We start from the raw sequence: 15381 nt of genomic DNA, 5'->3' as shown, positions 1-15381 counted from the left end.
TGTTGTTTGTTAGAAGATTAATTGCTTTCTTAATCTCCTCAAGCGTGATGGGTTTATTAAATAATTCCATTTCATTCTTATTAATAGATTTAACTGTCAGAAAGGTGATGATTCTTTGCAAAAATATAGAGCTATAAAAATCTCTGTAAAAGTTACCACAGTTACAAGATATTACTTTGAAGTCATGTAACAATCCCATTCATATTTAGTCTATTACAATTTTTATTAGAATTATGTATTAAGTGTGTTTTTTTCTCCTTCTCATTCTTCAAGCCATTTTGCTCTAGATCTTATAAATTCCCCTTTCATCTAGTTTTAATGTGAGGTAACTACGTCCATTTCTTCCCCCTAATAGTGTATTAGGGTTCTTTTGAGATAAAAGGGTGATCTTTGTTATTACTTTATCCTCTTCAGCGCTTCTTGATTCAGTTTACCCAAAATACACTTAATCTCCTCCTATTGTGGCATATGGGATTTTATGCAACCATTCTACCAATACGTTCTCTAAAGAAGAAGAAGGTTATCATTTCCCATTTTTGTGTTTGGATCGATCCGTAGTTTTGTTAGGGTTAAATTAATTTTAAAATGTGCTACTTTGCTCTGATCCAGCTGCCTCTTTCTGTCTGTGGGTAATCACCAGAGCTGAGTTCAGCGCCGACATAACGTAGGCAGCTGAATTACTGAAGCTCATAGGTGTCATTTACACTGTGGATGTCCCCATCACTTTTTGAAATGGCTGATTTTGTCCCCATCACTTTTTGAAGCATTTCTTTAAAAAGTTCTGAAAAATAGTTTGCAGTAAGAAATGTTAACTAACAAATGAAAAAGCAATAAGAAAACATGCAGAGGAATTTAGATATAGTTTCCCTTCATGTAAAAAAAATGCAGGAATTCTCTCCAGAATGCAGAAAATTACGAGTTTAATGCTCAATATCTTCTGACTCCCCGCTCATATACTTTTTCAACATCAGATATTTGTTCTAATTAGTGCTACAAATCTTCTCATCTTATTCTCGTGGATCACCACGTGTCATGAGGAAAAAAAACATCCCCCCTCTGTTTTTTGACACAAATCGCACCCTTATGAAGACTAGATCTTCAGCAAAGAAACACATAAAATGGTCATGATTTAAAATGAAACATGGTCCGAAAATACTTCTCATTCTGGTGTGTCAGATCGTAATGTGCTTGTGGCTGCCCCCTTTGTTCAACAGTGGAATAACACCCGTCACAAAAGCTTGGTCTTCATCAGCCACTTTCCTAACTTCCCCTCGTTCCTGTTGGTTTTAAAAAGGATTTTAAGTAATTAGTTTCAAGTTGGCAGTTAAGAGTTGACAAGATGAAAGAAAGAAAGGGAACTACTTGCAGCACAGGAACCCCGATAAGTACTTGGCCGCCACCTTAACTCAGCTAGGGTGCCCCATGCTTTCCTTAACTGTCTCCCAAGCCTGGGATGTGTCTTCAGAATCAGAATCAGAATAAGAAAGCTTTATTGTCATTCAACGTGGTTCAACGAGATTTGAGTGCAACTCCCTCAGTGAAAATAAGATAAAAAGACATAAGGGTAATAAATAATCGACAGAAATTCACATAAACTTGAATTAGCAGGAGTAAAAGGATATTGCACAGTCCATGTATCAAAATAAATATTGCACAGTTAATGTAATATAATAGTAATAAACTCTAAAAACATTGCACAAGTTCCAGTGGCCATCATAGCACTCAGCCATGATACTAAGTAGTCCCAAGTTCGTCACCCTGTTTTATTGTTATAGACTAGAATAGTTATAGACTTGTTTGTTCATTTTCAAGAAAGAGGAACTTTCGGCACAATACAGAGAGCAGTAGGTCCTTTGCATGCCATCCTTTTGCCTTATGTCCTTAAAAACAAGTCTAAATATGTTCTTTTGTGTTGTGCAGAGTAAGCAGGGTGGCATGCGTGCAAGACTGCACAGAGACACAGTTCCTTTTCTTGGCTTACTGTCAGCACAATGCTGTGTCCTTTTCTGAATTATGTCTTCATTTAACACACATAGCTCACACCTAAAACCTCTGGATCACTCTGAGCCAAATTAAAGCAGTACAACTGAACACATGGACATGGACTGGCATGTTTGAAAAGGTTATAGAACATAATCGTAACACCTCAACCAAAATCTAAGAAGACGTGAAACCCATACCTTATTCACAGTTGAAAACATGCAACCTTGGTGGGTCATATTGTTTTTTGAGACATGTTTTCTAAGTAACATGAGGCAACTCACAGGGCTCTTAAGAGGCCAAATTAGCCATGCTCAAAGTGTAGATGAAATAAATCACAGCAACATATTTTAGCAGAAAGAGAAACAGTCTAATATCAAACCCAAACATACAGTGTAAGGGTTGACCAAAGATGCATCTGGCACTCAAACTGATGGCACCCATACTGCTATCCATGTTTGCTATTGTAAACTTACTTCAAACATCTGGCTCTTTAAATGTGTTTACATAGTCTTGTAACCTACCTGTATGTAATTAATCAGTGTTGCAGCCGGTGTCATGTGACGGTTGTGTGTTACAGAGCACATCAGCTACTTAGTGTTTACTGCCCTCATCATGTCTGCTGTCACCACTCATCACAGGGAAATACTGGTTTGGGTTTCAAGTGGAGTTGAACTGATTTCCAATGGCCTTGCTACCACAACTGACATGTGTATAACCACTGTATGCTCATTTATGGTTTTTTACTCAATCCTCTGAGACTTTTTGTGGAAACACCTTTTTACCTAACAAAAAGATGGTAGCAAACATATCTCTTGTAGATATATGTGATATCTAGAAGAAGAGGGGAATAATCCTGTGTTTCATAGTCTTTTAAAACAGACGGGTAAGCGGGACAGAGATAATATTTGTTCTGCTCACACATCCCATCCCAACATGTATATTTTATTGTCCATAACAGGTTACACTTAATACAAAAAACAGTCAATACAAAAGTAAAGGTGGAAAATTGAATGTCATATTATGTACTGAATAATGTAAACTGTATATTGTTACTGAGGAAACTGTGAGGTGGCAAAAGCTTGATGAAACATTAGAAGACGTGTAACATCTTTGTGCATTACGTTTTTTACTCTTTTATATTTGATCCTGTGTATTTCTTGGAAAATGTATGCTGGATGGTGATTTTGCACTGTAAAAAGATGTGATTTGATTTGATTAGATGTAGACTATGTATTCCTAACCTTGACCATAGCCAACCTTTTTTCTATACTATCCTAACTCAGCGAAGGCCCAAACACTACTTTTATATAATGGTGAGTTTAGTGAACTACAGACACAAAGTCAGAGGACACAAGGTCAAACATTTAAACATTTTTGTTCAGATCAGCAACAAATCATTTTTTGTTAAACTAATTGATCAAAACTACTACTACTGGAAATTATATTACACAAAAGTATTTTTCTTATTTAAGCCAAAAAAACAAGCTCTAAAACATAGACAATAGGGGTGCTGAGATCAATAAAAAGAGTACAGTAAAAATGCATATTGCAGAACCACAGTAAAAGATAAATGTAAACAAGAATTACATGAATGAAATGAGTGAATTTGCTTTGAAACCCCAGATCCTCTAGAAATACTATAGAAAACTTCATAAAAAATAAGTAAACAAGCATCGCTGTGACGGCCCACACATATTTTCAGTGACAACACCAGCATACGCAGATATGTTATGTACACTGGCCTTCTGTACACAGATCACCCACACACACAGTGGAATTTGAGAAATGTGAGTCACTCATTAGTAAACCTTGAAACATCTCAAATCCTCCCACAATTCATGTCAACTCCCACTCTAACAGAAAGATATTAAATAATTAAATAATGTAAATTCTATGAAAAACCCATTGCTTTATCATGTAAATGTATTAATACATGTAAAACCAAAGTGTAATGAGATCCACATTAACTTAATGAAACTGATAACAGATTGTGTGTTTGATGAGGTTGTGACCTCTGTGCTTGTGTGTGCCTCAGCTGTCCAAAAAAATTATCTCATACAAAAGATTTTTCCTGCTGCTTCACCTCTCCTGCTGCCACAGTGTTTGACTTGTCCTTTGCTGCTCCGCTGAAAACAGTCGGGGTTCTTCCTCCTGGTGGAGAGGAGCCGACATGCAGCAGAGCACCCCCCAACACAAGCATCACACATGCCCCCCAGCCCAGGTACAGCGCTGGTCCCAGCTCTCTCTTTAAAGGCGCTGCAACGTTCGGGTCATAGAAGTCCCTGATGATTGTATAGGCAGTCCAACAGATGGGTATCAAGTAGGCCAGGCCAGCCACAACGAAGAGCATGCCTGATATCCTGGCCAGACGAGGCTTGGAGGCCTGGTTGCCGTCACCCATGCAGTGAGTACACTTGGCCCCTGTCACCCCGAGTATGAGGGCAAGAAGGCAGAGGAGCAGGGAGAGAACAATGAGGCCCCGGGCGGCTTGGGCAGATGTGGGCAGGGCCAGGGTGGAGTCATAGGTCTTGCACTGGATGTGGCCTGTGGTCTGAGACAAGCAGTTCATCCACAGTCCCTCCCACAACACCTGGGCAATCACCAGCTCTCCACCTACAAAGGCGGACACACGCCAGAGAGGGGCTGCACACACCAAGGCCCCACACACCCAACCCAGCACTGCAAACACCAAGCCCAGTAGCTGAAGACCTGTTGACGCCATGACCACTGAAGACACGTTAGCTCGCTCTCAACGTCTAAACAAAAAAACAGAAAATCAGATTTCTTCTTTTCTTGAGTTACTGAGAGTTGTGTACTCAGTGAATATAAGTCAAGTCTTCCCGCAGTCATTCAGTAAGATGTCCAGTTGTTGAGATGAGCCCCCTTCTCTCTTGTTTAACACCTGCAACCTTAAGATGAGTTAAGATAAGTTTTCAGCAAATTTATTTACAAAAACACATTTCAAATGAACTCATGAAGGAATTTACAGATCTGAGAAAATGGAATGAAAGTTAAAATCATTAAAGAGTAGTACAACATATTTGTGCTTTATGAAGTGTGAAGTAAGTAAAAATAAGAGTATTAAACTTGTTCCAGCTGGACCTGGTTTCTTTAGTTCAAGAAATTCTTCTTACTTTTTAATCATCAATGAAGCAATCAGATGTCCACAGACAGCGTGTTGATGATCCTTCTTGTGCGTCTTGGTGGTGTGAGTAGTTGGTGTCTTTCTTCTGTTATGACTGGCCAGCTTGTCTCTCTGGATCTCATACACATGGGTGTAGGAGGGCAGCAGTGTGTAATACTGCATAGTAAATACACACACACACACACACACACACACACACACACACACACACACACACACACACACAGCAGTTATGTGAAAAAAGACAGCACAAGGACACTTTGTTACAAACATTGTTGAATGCTATCATGTTGTCATTTGTTGGCGTTGGGGAGAGCTGATTGGAACCTGATGCATACAGACCTGACAAGCACAGCATGAAACAAACCCACATGTTGTAATATAGTGCAAAGAAATGGCCTCTTAGACTGTAAAACATGTACTGACTACACTATTTTAGTGAGCACTTAAGTTGTGTGGACACTTGCAGGTGGGTACATTAAAAGTTGCTCTCCATGGCCACTAGATGGCATTAGAGAGACCCATTTCTGACTTTACCTTTCCCTAATTTTAGCAGCTTGAGCACAGTATGCTTGTATTGTATTTCCTTGTCAATATTTAATGACTTTTTCTCATTTATGCACTTTCTCTGTGTGCAATATGTAGGAGCGAACACTGCATTTCTTTGTGCAAACCTGTATTGTGTAACGCCAATGAAAATGAACCTTGAACCTTAATTATCAATAAACAGGACGTATCAATAGAAAAGTTAGTCAACTCATATTTTTGACTAAATGCCTGGTTTTTGTCTACAAAAGGGGATGCAAATGAGTTTGTTAAGTCTCTAACCAAACTATTTTAATAATGTTTTCAACCTCTACTTATTTCAGTTTCCAGGAATTCAGAGGTAAGGTGGAGAGAGGGAACGTAACAGAGTTTCACTTCTCTGGAAACGACTGAGGTGGAGAGAGGGAGGAATAACTAGCACACAGATTCACTGTGATCTGGAAATCTTGGTAAGAAAAACACAGACAGAGTTTGTGATTCAAAGTCAGCTTTGACCTGTGTTTCCTCGAATTTCTTTCTCTAGAACAACATGTTAACTGCTGTCTGTCCCAGGTCCCCATGTATTCCTGCTGGCGATCAGACTGAATGAACGGTTCACAAAAGAGGAGAAGAATGCCATCAAGTGGATCACTGACAACTTTGGTGCTGAAGCCTCTAAGTACACACTGGTGCTTTTCACCAGGGAGATGAGCTCAAGGAGAAGTCCATTGAGAATTATTTAGAACAAAGTTCTGAACTCAGGGAGCTCGTCAGTGACTGTGCCGCTGGGTACATTGTTTTTGACAACATATGCAGGGAAAATCGCACTCAGGTGACTGATCTGTTTGAAAAGGTAGACAGGATAGTGCAGTTAAATGGTAACCATTACACCAGCAGCATGTACGAAAAGGCCCAGAGAAAGCTGGAGCAGGTGTGGAGACAATATGAACACTGTAGGTAACGCCTTGATGTTGGCAGGAGCAGTTAATGCCCGTGTATCTGGTGCTGTATCTGTGGGGTCATTCTTTATGCTCGCAGGTGCAGGGATTTCTAAAACAAAGGACAGCAAAGTCGTGTGATGACCTTTTAAGGGTACTCGTGAAGTAATTCCATGCATTACTTTTTAATACATATTTCATGATCTCAAATTCATATTCATATTTGTCTTGTCAAGATGTTTGTGGAGGTGGGCATGGTTGGCATTCAGCTGCAGGAGGGAGAGGTGGCTCAAGAGGCACAGCAAGGGAGAGCGAATTGTGTCAGCTGTTGCTCACTGACTAATAATGCTCTCCTTCTAAATGCAGTAGCATGCTGGACCTTGGATGGCTGCCAGTCTACTGAACATAAACACACTTGGAAAAACAGCCGTGTTGCCTGTGGACTGTGTATAGACACTTTTTAATTCATTTCAATTCAGTTGAATAAATTTATTGGGCAAGACCAGCGTGAGTGCACACAGTGTGTGTGTGTGTGTGTGTGTGTGTGTGTGTGTGTGGTGTGTGTGTGTGTGGGTTTGGGGGGGGTGGGGGGGCTGAGTAAAGTGACTGTGCTGTAAACATTCTCCTGTGTTGGGGCACCCATTAGTAGTAAGAAGCACCTGCTACAATCTTATTGCTTTCCTGTGTAAATTATACATGTGGTACAAATGATATATTACATTTAAACATATTAGACACTGATGTCAGCTGGGATTGGCTCCGGCCCCCTGACACCCTGTACGCAGGATAAGCGGTTGACGATGGATGGATGAACCTATTATGACAAATCTTCTGAATATGGATGTTGTACACTCTTGTCCTGACCAGCATTGTGTGTGGAGATCGCTATTGTAGTTTCTGTATCAGATGTGTAAGAATAAAATAAAACAAGGAGACAATGCCTTCATTTCGTTTCATAATCTATTTTACATGAAAATCAAAGTTTTGAAAGCAAGACTTCCCACGAAAGTTTCCAGGGCTCCTCACTGTTGCTTATTTGAAATAAACTTAGTTAATTCATAAGAGTAAGCTGGATCTGACAGAACCACTGTGGGTCTTGTCTAAAAACAAAAAACAGATGTAGATATTTTCATCAGGGATTCGTGAAGACTATTTCAAAGCAAAAAGCAGAGTGAATGCTGGACTTACATTCACCAGATGGCCAGAAACCTATTTGAATTTTGACGTAGCTCATTGCTTGACCTCTTCACCATGTCTCTCTCAATCTGTATCTAAATACATGATTTGCAAAGGTTAAAACTGAAACTAGAATACTGCTGCGAAACAAAGAGATGGATTCAACATTGTTTTCAAACTAGACAAGCAAGAAGAGCAATATTGTTCTGGTTTTTACAAACATAACAAATCTATTTAAAGTGCCTGTCCATTGCACAACATTCACAGGTGTATTTCTGTTTATTTACTTATCACTGACAACTTTTGGCGATCATGGAGGTATAGTTGGAACATCAGAAAATGTTATCCAAATATTTGCATTTCAGCAGTAAGAAATGTTAGGGAAAAATTACCAAAGTAACTGTTTTATTGCAGTGTTAACTAGTAGTTTGAAATGGTATATTGTCTAGCTGTCGAGCTGGTGTTCACACCACCATAACTGTAAATTATAAACCACAAATTAAATAACTGTTTTTTTTTTAGCAGCACTCAACAGCTTTGTATGGGAGAAGTTTTGTAACATTAGGTCAATGTAAATGAGCACCCGTTATCATGCTACGCCCTCCTATCCCATTGTCTGTGGCAGTGGATCAGTAATATCTGTCAAATTACAGTTCTATTGTCAGTATTGACAGTGAAATCTATGAACAGGCAACATATAGAGTTGAAACAGTTTACATTTACTGGTGCCAGCCTTTCAGATGTTAGTCATATAAAACTGATTATCTTTGGACAAGATTTTTATCATCAGCTTGAGCTCTTGAAATAGTGAAGGACATTTTTTCACTTTCCAAGCCATTCCCATACTTTTTTCATCCCATCATTCTGGTACAGGTTGATTTCATCTGTCCAAAGAATGCTGTTCCTGAACTGGGCTGGCTTTTTTAGATGTTCGGCAAAGTCTAATCGGATTTCTATTCTCGAGGCTTCACCCACAGAATATACAATAATGCAGCATAACGGTGCAGGACAACACCAAAGTGGAAGACCCATTCAGTAAGTTAGAGTAACGTCACTTACTATGGTCTAACTGTTAGAAAAAAGAGGTATTCAGTCTTGCTCAACAACCATTTTCATTTGAGCTTTGCTATTTTTGCTGAATTGCTGGTGGAAATATTACTGTAACGTTGCAATGGGATTTTGTGATTGTTTTGTGATTGTTTTGTTTTTGTTGTGTGATTGTTGTGTGATTGTCTCTTGTTATGTCTGTTTTGGACGATGCAGAGTGCTCGCTCATGAGTTCATGAGCACAAGGAAACGTAGTGGCAATCTGAAGTCTCACCATTAGAGGCCGCTGAAAACTACGTATAGTCCTTCAAAACAACACTCCTTCATAATTACAAGTATGATTAATTTATCTGTTCCTTTTTACATTAAAGGTCAAGTTTCATGAACATCATGGTACTCTTTGTCATCACAATGTAAAGTGTGGTTATATCTGTCAAAAAGTTTCCTTGATGGCTCATAGTTTGATTCAAGCAAAGGAAACATACTGATCACAGTTGATCCCTGTAACGACGCACACATTCAAAATTCCTGGTCAGCAAAGGGGAAACAGAAACGCCGCCTTGATGAAAGAAGATCTCCAACTGAGTGGGGAAACTAGCTCCACAGGAACAAAGGCATCACATTCACATCATGACATCAGTAAAGTCGTCATCTCTGGACAATCCACAGACCTCAGTCAAATCTTTTATGTTGATTAGTCACAGAAACTGAGATGTTGTTTATAAGAGAGACATCCAAAGATGCTGAATTTGTTTAAATTTAAAGTAACCTTGAACCTTCAAATGCATTTGACAGTTACAGTGCATTTCATGAATTTCCTGTAAATCCAGTTACATTATTCATTGAAACATTAATTCACGCACACGCTGATGGCAGCAAGCTACCACGCAGGGTGTTCAACCATCTAAAGCAATTTGATTAATAGAAATCTGAATTATTTTTACATATATAATGTAAACTATTATTAACACTATTTAACGAATACCAATCTCAGTTACCAATTAAAAAATGTATTTCTATTTTTTCTATTGTGTATTATCATTTTGTTAACTTAATCTGCCAGATCTGCAAAATGATGCTACAGTATATAAAATGAACTTTGTCATTCTGGTTTTGTTAGCCTGTTTTGCGCTTCATGTATCTTCCTTAGACATGATCAATGACGTGTACTCATTATATTGCAGATATGGGTTATACATATCTATAAGTGCTTCACCCACATTTCTCTTTATAACTGTCTCACAGACACAGAAGGTATCAGTGATTCAGTGTTTGAACTACTTAACTATAATTAACTATAGAAAGTCTATGATTTTTTTCATTGTAGAAAGTATGTAAAGAAATGTGATTCAGTTTTGTCTCATAAAAAAGCTAAAATACACTATGATCAATATGTGGCAGACAGACTTGCCTATAGTTGACCATTCTAAGGTCTTTCCTGGTATTTGTTGAAGATGGTGTGTATTAGCAGTGATGTAGTCGCAATTTACTGAGCGCTTGCTCTGTTAAGACTGTTTCCTCACTTCCTCACTCAAATGTGACCATTGTCTTTCTTTTCCTTTAGGGAAGTGAGCTCCTAATGTTACTAATAATAAAGCAAGGAAACAGCACATCGTCGTTTAAATAAGGAACAGTAATTAATCTGCATGAATATTTTATTTCATCATAAGTTATGAAAGGATAAATTGTGCAAAAACATATTTATAAACCATATGAGATAATTTTGCACATTATTCTAACATTATTGATTATGGTTTCATACTGATTCTCATCAGACAGAAAATATATGTTCAAGTAGGCTATAACTTGTGATGTGTTATATTCATAATACGAAGGAACGAAGGAAGAAAACAAACAAAAGGAAAACAAGTGTTGCATTAAATTTTGTCTGTTTACTGTCGGCATTAAATTACCAAACTTCTGTTATTGTCAAAACTTGTTCATTTTGGAAGCAGAAAAGAACAGAACTTCATTGTGTGCAATACTAATAGTGAATATTCAGCACTGCAGATCAACATATCCTTGTCACTAGCCTAGTTATACTGAAACCTCTGCTTTGGCTTTGCAGCTTATGCCCTTCCATATGCAAAAAGCAGCGAAACCACATAACACTCCCAGGACAAGTGCAGGAGCCCCGAGAGCCAAAGCCACTGTGGTGTCAGCTCCCATTGCTATCACCACCCCAGCTATCACCAACACAACAGCAGCAGCCAATGCTATGCGTATATTCTTTCTTCTAACCTTTTTCTCCTTCTCTCTCTCTTTCTCTATCTTCTCCCTCTCTGCATCCCACATTTTCCTCTCCTCCTCTTTCTTCTCTTCCTCCTCTTGTTTTCTCCGCTCCTCCTCCTCTTTCAGCTTCCGCTGGGCTTTCTCATACATCTCGTTGGTGTAGTGTTTCCCCCCGTTATCCTGTATCATTTCCTTGATCATGGTGATCAGCTCTTTGACCTGCACTTGGTCATCTGCGTCTTTGTTGTTGAAGGCGTGGTACCTGCGTCCGAATGTGATTGAAAGTCTCCGCAGCTCCTTGCACTCCTTCAGAGCATTGTCAGCTTTAGCCTGATCTTTACACGTGAACAGCATGATAGTGTACATGGAGGCATCATCTCCAAAGTTATCCTGGATCCACTTCACAGCATTTCTTTCCTCCTCTGTGAACCTCACTCCGAGCCTGATCACTAGCAGGAAGGCGTGAGGGCCGGGCACTGACATCTTAACACACTCCTCTATTCTGGTTTTTAACTCTTCTTCTGTGATGGCTGTATCAAACAGACCTGGAGTGTCAATCACCTGGACCTCAGTCCCGTCCACCTCCCCGCTTGCAGTCTCGCAGTGCTTGGTCACAGACACAGGGCTTGGGTCCTCTTTGAAGGCAGCTCTCCCAAGAATGGTGTTTCCTGTTGCACTCTTCCCAGATCCGGTCTTGCCCACCAGGACTATCCTCAACCCTCCAGTCAAATCCAGAGCTGTAATAGCAGAGGTAAAATGAATGTTGAGTGCAATAGTCTCTCTCTAGTATAACTTGCTGTAGGGTGAATTCAGGTATATTGGGACAGTTTTTGTAATTCTATCTTGTGATCTCATTCTTGTCATAAATTTAAAACAGTAATCCAACATATGATATTTCTGAATTCCTCAAGATGTCTGCTTTCTTTATGTGACGAAATTAAGTGTGTACATTATTTTGACAAAGCTTGGTTCACCATTTTGTTGTTGACACAAAACTCATTTTCAGGAACATGTTTGGTAATTTATCTTATCCAATAACCTAGCCTTTAACCCTACTGACATATTTCAAAAAGTATTTTAAACTTAGTTCTTAACCATAAATAAAAGAAAAAGAAAATAAATATATGTCTAAAGTTATGTGATATTATGTTTAAGCCTATCATTTGTTGTGTTAGCTTAATTCATTATTACATCCGCAAATGTCAACAGGCTAGACCATTGATTAAGATGTTAAAATCATTAAACTCCAGCATGTTGTCAAACAATGTCTATTCTGCAACAGACCTTAAATTCATCATAATAATAAATCCACAGATCAAACAAAGTGATGTATCAGCTCATCTTGATTAGACTTAATTATATGTTACAGAACTACCATATTAAACATACTAAACATTTGCTTTATTGTTTACCATTGTCAGAAGATTGTTGGAATAGGATAATTTGACCAAGGGCCTTCTAGAGACAATATATGGGATTAGCATCATTAGCAATAGCATTTTACTCTATCTACTTAAAAGTTGCCTGTAGGTTACATCTCTGTGGTTCTGTGTTGACATACATGAGTGGTTCTTCTGTATATCTGGTTTTATGAATCCATACTAGTGGTAAATTTCATTTTAATAGCCTTTAACACTGTCCCAAATTACCATAACACGTTTGGTAATGTAAACATAATTTCCAAACAATATTTCGTATTTTGGTACACTATCACACCATACATGTTTTGTATATAATTTAAATACTACAGTATATTAGTCATCAAATGTTTTACCCTTATATCAAAATCAAGCTGAAGCCTATGTCATTTCTGTTAACGCTTGTTTTTTGGGATCAACTTCCTGTTTGATGCAGACCACACACCCCCATGTGATGACACATAAATTATGTCATGTGACTTTAGTTATGTGCATTCACAGCAAGGTCTTAGCACCATTAACTTTGACTTAAACTTTGACTAGAATTAACTTAGTAAGTATTTTTATAATTAAGGAAATAGATTCAACACAAATGCCAGAGCTCAACGATACACACGGTGTGTTTTGGTGAAAGTAAACATAAATAAGTGCAGCTTTAATCTCTTTGAAAAGCATTCAGCCACTTACTATCTTTTAACATTTACAATCAGAGACTCTTTTGTTGAGTAATAAGCAATTAAGTCTGCAATTATAGATGTTAGAAAGGCATTAATAAAGGATATTGTTTCTGATAAACCATCAAAATAGAGCAGCTGCAAAGACAGAGCCAGTAAAGAAGAATAAACACCAGACTAAGGGATTTTTTACAACCTGTCAACCCCAAATTTGTTACTGATCTAAAAGCAACAATTAACCATGTATTAACATTAATAAATCTGTTGTCTAACTTATAAAGCCTTTATAAATTGTTCCGTATCTAAAAGTTGCATACAGATATATGTATGTCTAATTATACTGAGAGATTTCATGAGAGAAACAATGAATGAGCATACCATCGAAGTTATTCAGACCACACCCATCAGACCGAGGTAGAGTTCTCTGCTTCTTTTCTCGCAGCGGTATTGCTGTGGTATGAAATTATACCATTGAGACACAAAAGAAAATAGACTATTAGGCACAGACATCATTATCAAGGTCTATGTTTTTTCTATCTTCTTTTTGTGCTCTTTCCTGTGTCACAGTGTCACAGTAAGTGCTAGATCATAATGAAATCATCAGTGCTGTTTAGTTTTTTTAATATTAAGTCAGATAGATTGGTCTTACCTTCAGCCATTATTTCGGTTTTACCTTTTCCTGTTTCCAGGTGGCCAAATGCGTTGTTCCAGGCCTGAGTAGTGAACTTAGACAAGGTCTGTGACTTGACTTACACATTAGTTGTCTGAGAAACTATGCACAGGGAGTTTCCTGTTTCCTTGTATTGTCTTTGGTATACTTCTGAAAATGTGCATCCCCAGAGACAGTTCACGCCTCTCTAAAAATGTAGAAAAGGTTTGTAATGCTGGTATGTTTTTGAAAGTGAAATCGCATCACGAGAACATAAATTAAATGATAAACATTAGGTTATCGTACTATAACTATATATGGTTGTTTAAAAGGGAGGAAACCGCTGCAGAGCATCATATCCTTGCATTGTTGACGTCTCCTCCCATCAAAACCAAATCAGTTTGACTTCTATTACCCTGGATAGACTTAAGTTTACTCCAGTTCAGTCCCATCCATTAAACAGCTTAAATGTATCTGTACAGTTCCAACGAACATACATAAATCAATAGACAACCTTTTGAAATAGGTAGATCTGCTATTGTATTTTTCTTTCTAAACACAGATGGTTCTAATATGGTTGATATATGGTGTTCTGTGTGATTCCCAATCTTACTTTTATGTGACGTATGTTCAAAATCAGTATTATGTATCCACATATTTCTTTCTGTCTCATATATGAATTAATCCAACACAGCTAAAGCATACCCCCCCCCCCCCCCCCCCCAAAAAAGTTAATACATGAAATTATCTAAATAAATTTAAAAAAACTTAAGTTTAGATTTTAATGAAAGTATGTTTTAGTCACACAATCACATATAGTGAAACGGATGTAGGCCTATGTAACAAATTCCTATTTCCCAATAAAAAACAAAGCATACACACAAATATTTCTGTTTAAGATAGTTTAAGAATAGGCATTTAATTGATTTAAGTCTCTGCCTCGACCAGTTGGGGGTGAAGGAGAGAGAGAGAGAGGAAGAGAGATTTAAGTGATTACTTATTTCAGGCTTAGCCATTATTTATTGCCTTTTCCATATTTTTTCCACCCCTACATAATTTATAATCAATCATGCAATTCTAAGATGTCAGTCATAGGTATCTTGAGAACAACTGAGGGGTAATTTACTCCAGCATCAATGATTCCCATGAAAGCAAGAGCAATCCTATCACACCAAGCAATCATTTTCTCCTCCTCTCTGATCCTCTCCTCCTCAGTTTTCCCTCTCTGATACATTGCAGTGGTGTAGTGGCTTTCTCCACTGGACTTCACCATTTCCCTTATCTTATCTAGAAGTTCTCTGAGCTGGATTCTGCTTCGTCTCTTGTCATTGATGAGTGAATGGTATCTTACTCCATGCTCGTTCATCAGTCTTTGTAGATGTTTGCTGTCTGCTGCAAAGTCTTCAACAGATTTACCCTCTAGCTAGTCATGAAGATATAAAATGTTGATCATCCACATCCTGGACTGCAAACTGCTCTAGCACTCTATACATTATTGTATAGAGTGTATAGAGTATAGAGATTATAACAGAGGCTAGAACATTCTAACAAAGTTAGCTAGCTAATACTACTAGAAGCTTTTAGTTTGGTTTGT

General features: G+C 38.1%; 2 protein-coding genes across 2 annotated transcripts; both read right to left on the bottom strand.

Annotated features, from left to right (window-relative positions):
* Window positions 1–3939: 3939 nt before the first annotated feature.
* On the bottom strand, window positions 3940–5274 carry LOC119887170 (claudin-9-like). Its single transcript, XM_038698077.1, has 2 exons — window positions 5118–5274; window positions 3940–4892 (listed from the first exon to the last, which is right to left on the bottom strand). The coding sequence occupies exon 2, from the start codon at window positions 4703–4705 to the stop codon at window positions 4037–4039; it is 669 nt and encodes a 222-aa protein (XP_038554005.1). The 5' UTR covers window positions 4706–4892; window positions 5118–5274; the 3' UTR covers window positions 3940–4036.
* A 5157-nt stretch (window positions 5275–10431) lies between these two features.
* LOC119887169 (GTPase IMAP family member 4-like) lies at window positions 10432–14071 on the bottom strand. The gene is made up of 3 exons (XM_038698076.1): window positions 13788–14071; window positions 13517–13588; window positions 10432–11783 (listed from the first exon to the last, which is right to left on the bottom strand). Exons 1-3 carry the CDS (start codon window positions 13795–13797, stop codon window positions 10852–10854), a joined length of 1014 nt encoding a protein of 337 aa, XP_038554004.1. The 5' UTR covers window positions 13798–14071; the 3' UTR covers window positions 10432–10851.
* Between the last annotated feature and the right edge of the window lie 1310 nt (window positions 14072–15381).

The sequence above is a fragment of the Micropterus salmoides genome, unplaced genomic scaffold (genome assembly GCF_014851395.1).
Source record: "Micropterus salmoides isolate LMB-PRFRI ecotype aquatic unplaced genomic scaffold, ASM1485139v1 Ms_hic_scaffold_4028, whole genome shotgun sequence".
Lineage (NCBI taxonomy): Eukaryota > Metazoa > Chordata > Actinopteri > Centrarchiformes > Centrarchidae > Micropterus > Micropterus salmoides.
This window is presented reverse-complemented; position numbering and strand designations above follow the sequence as displayed.

What these genes read in the sequence shown, in the direction of transcription:
- LOC119887170 (XM_038698077.1), bottom strand. Translation starts at nt 4,705, where the DNA reads ATGGCGTCAACAGGTCTTCAGCTACTGGGCTTGGTGTTTGCAGTGCTG.
- LOC119887169 (XM_038698076.1), bottom strand. An exon ending in TGGTCTGAATAACTTCGATG is followed by an intron (nt 11,784 to 13,516) that starts GTATGCTCATTC and finishes CTGCTATTACAG; the next exon opens with CTCTGGATTTGACTGGAGGG.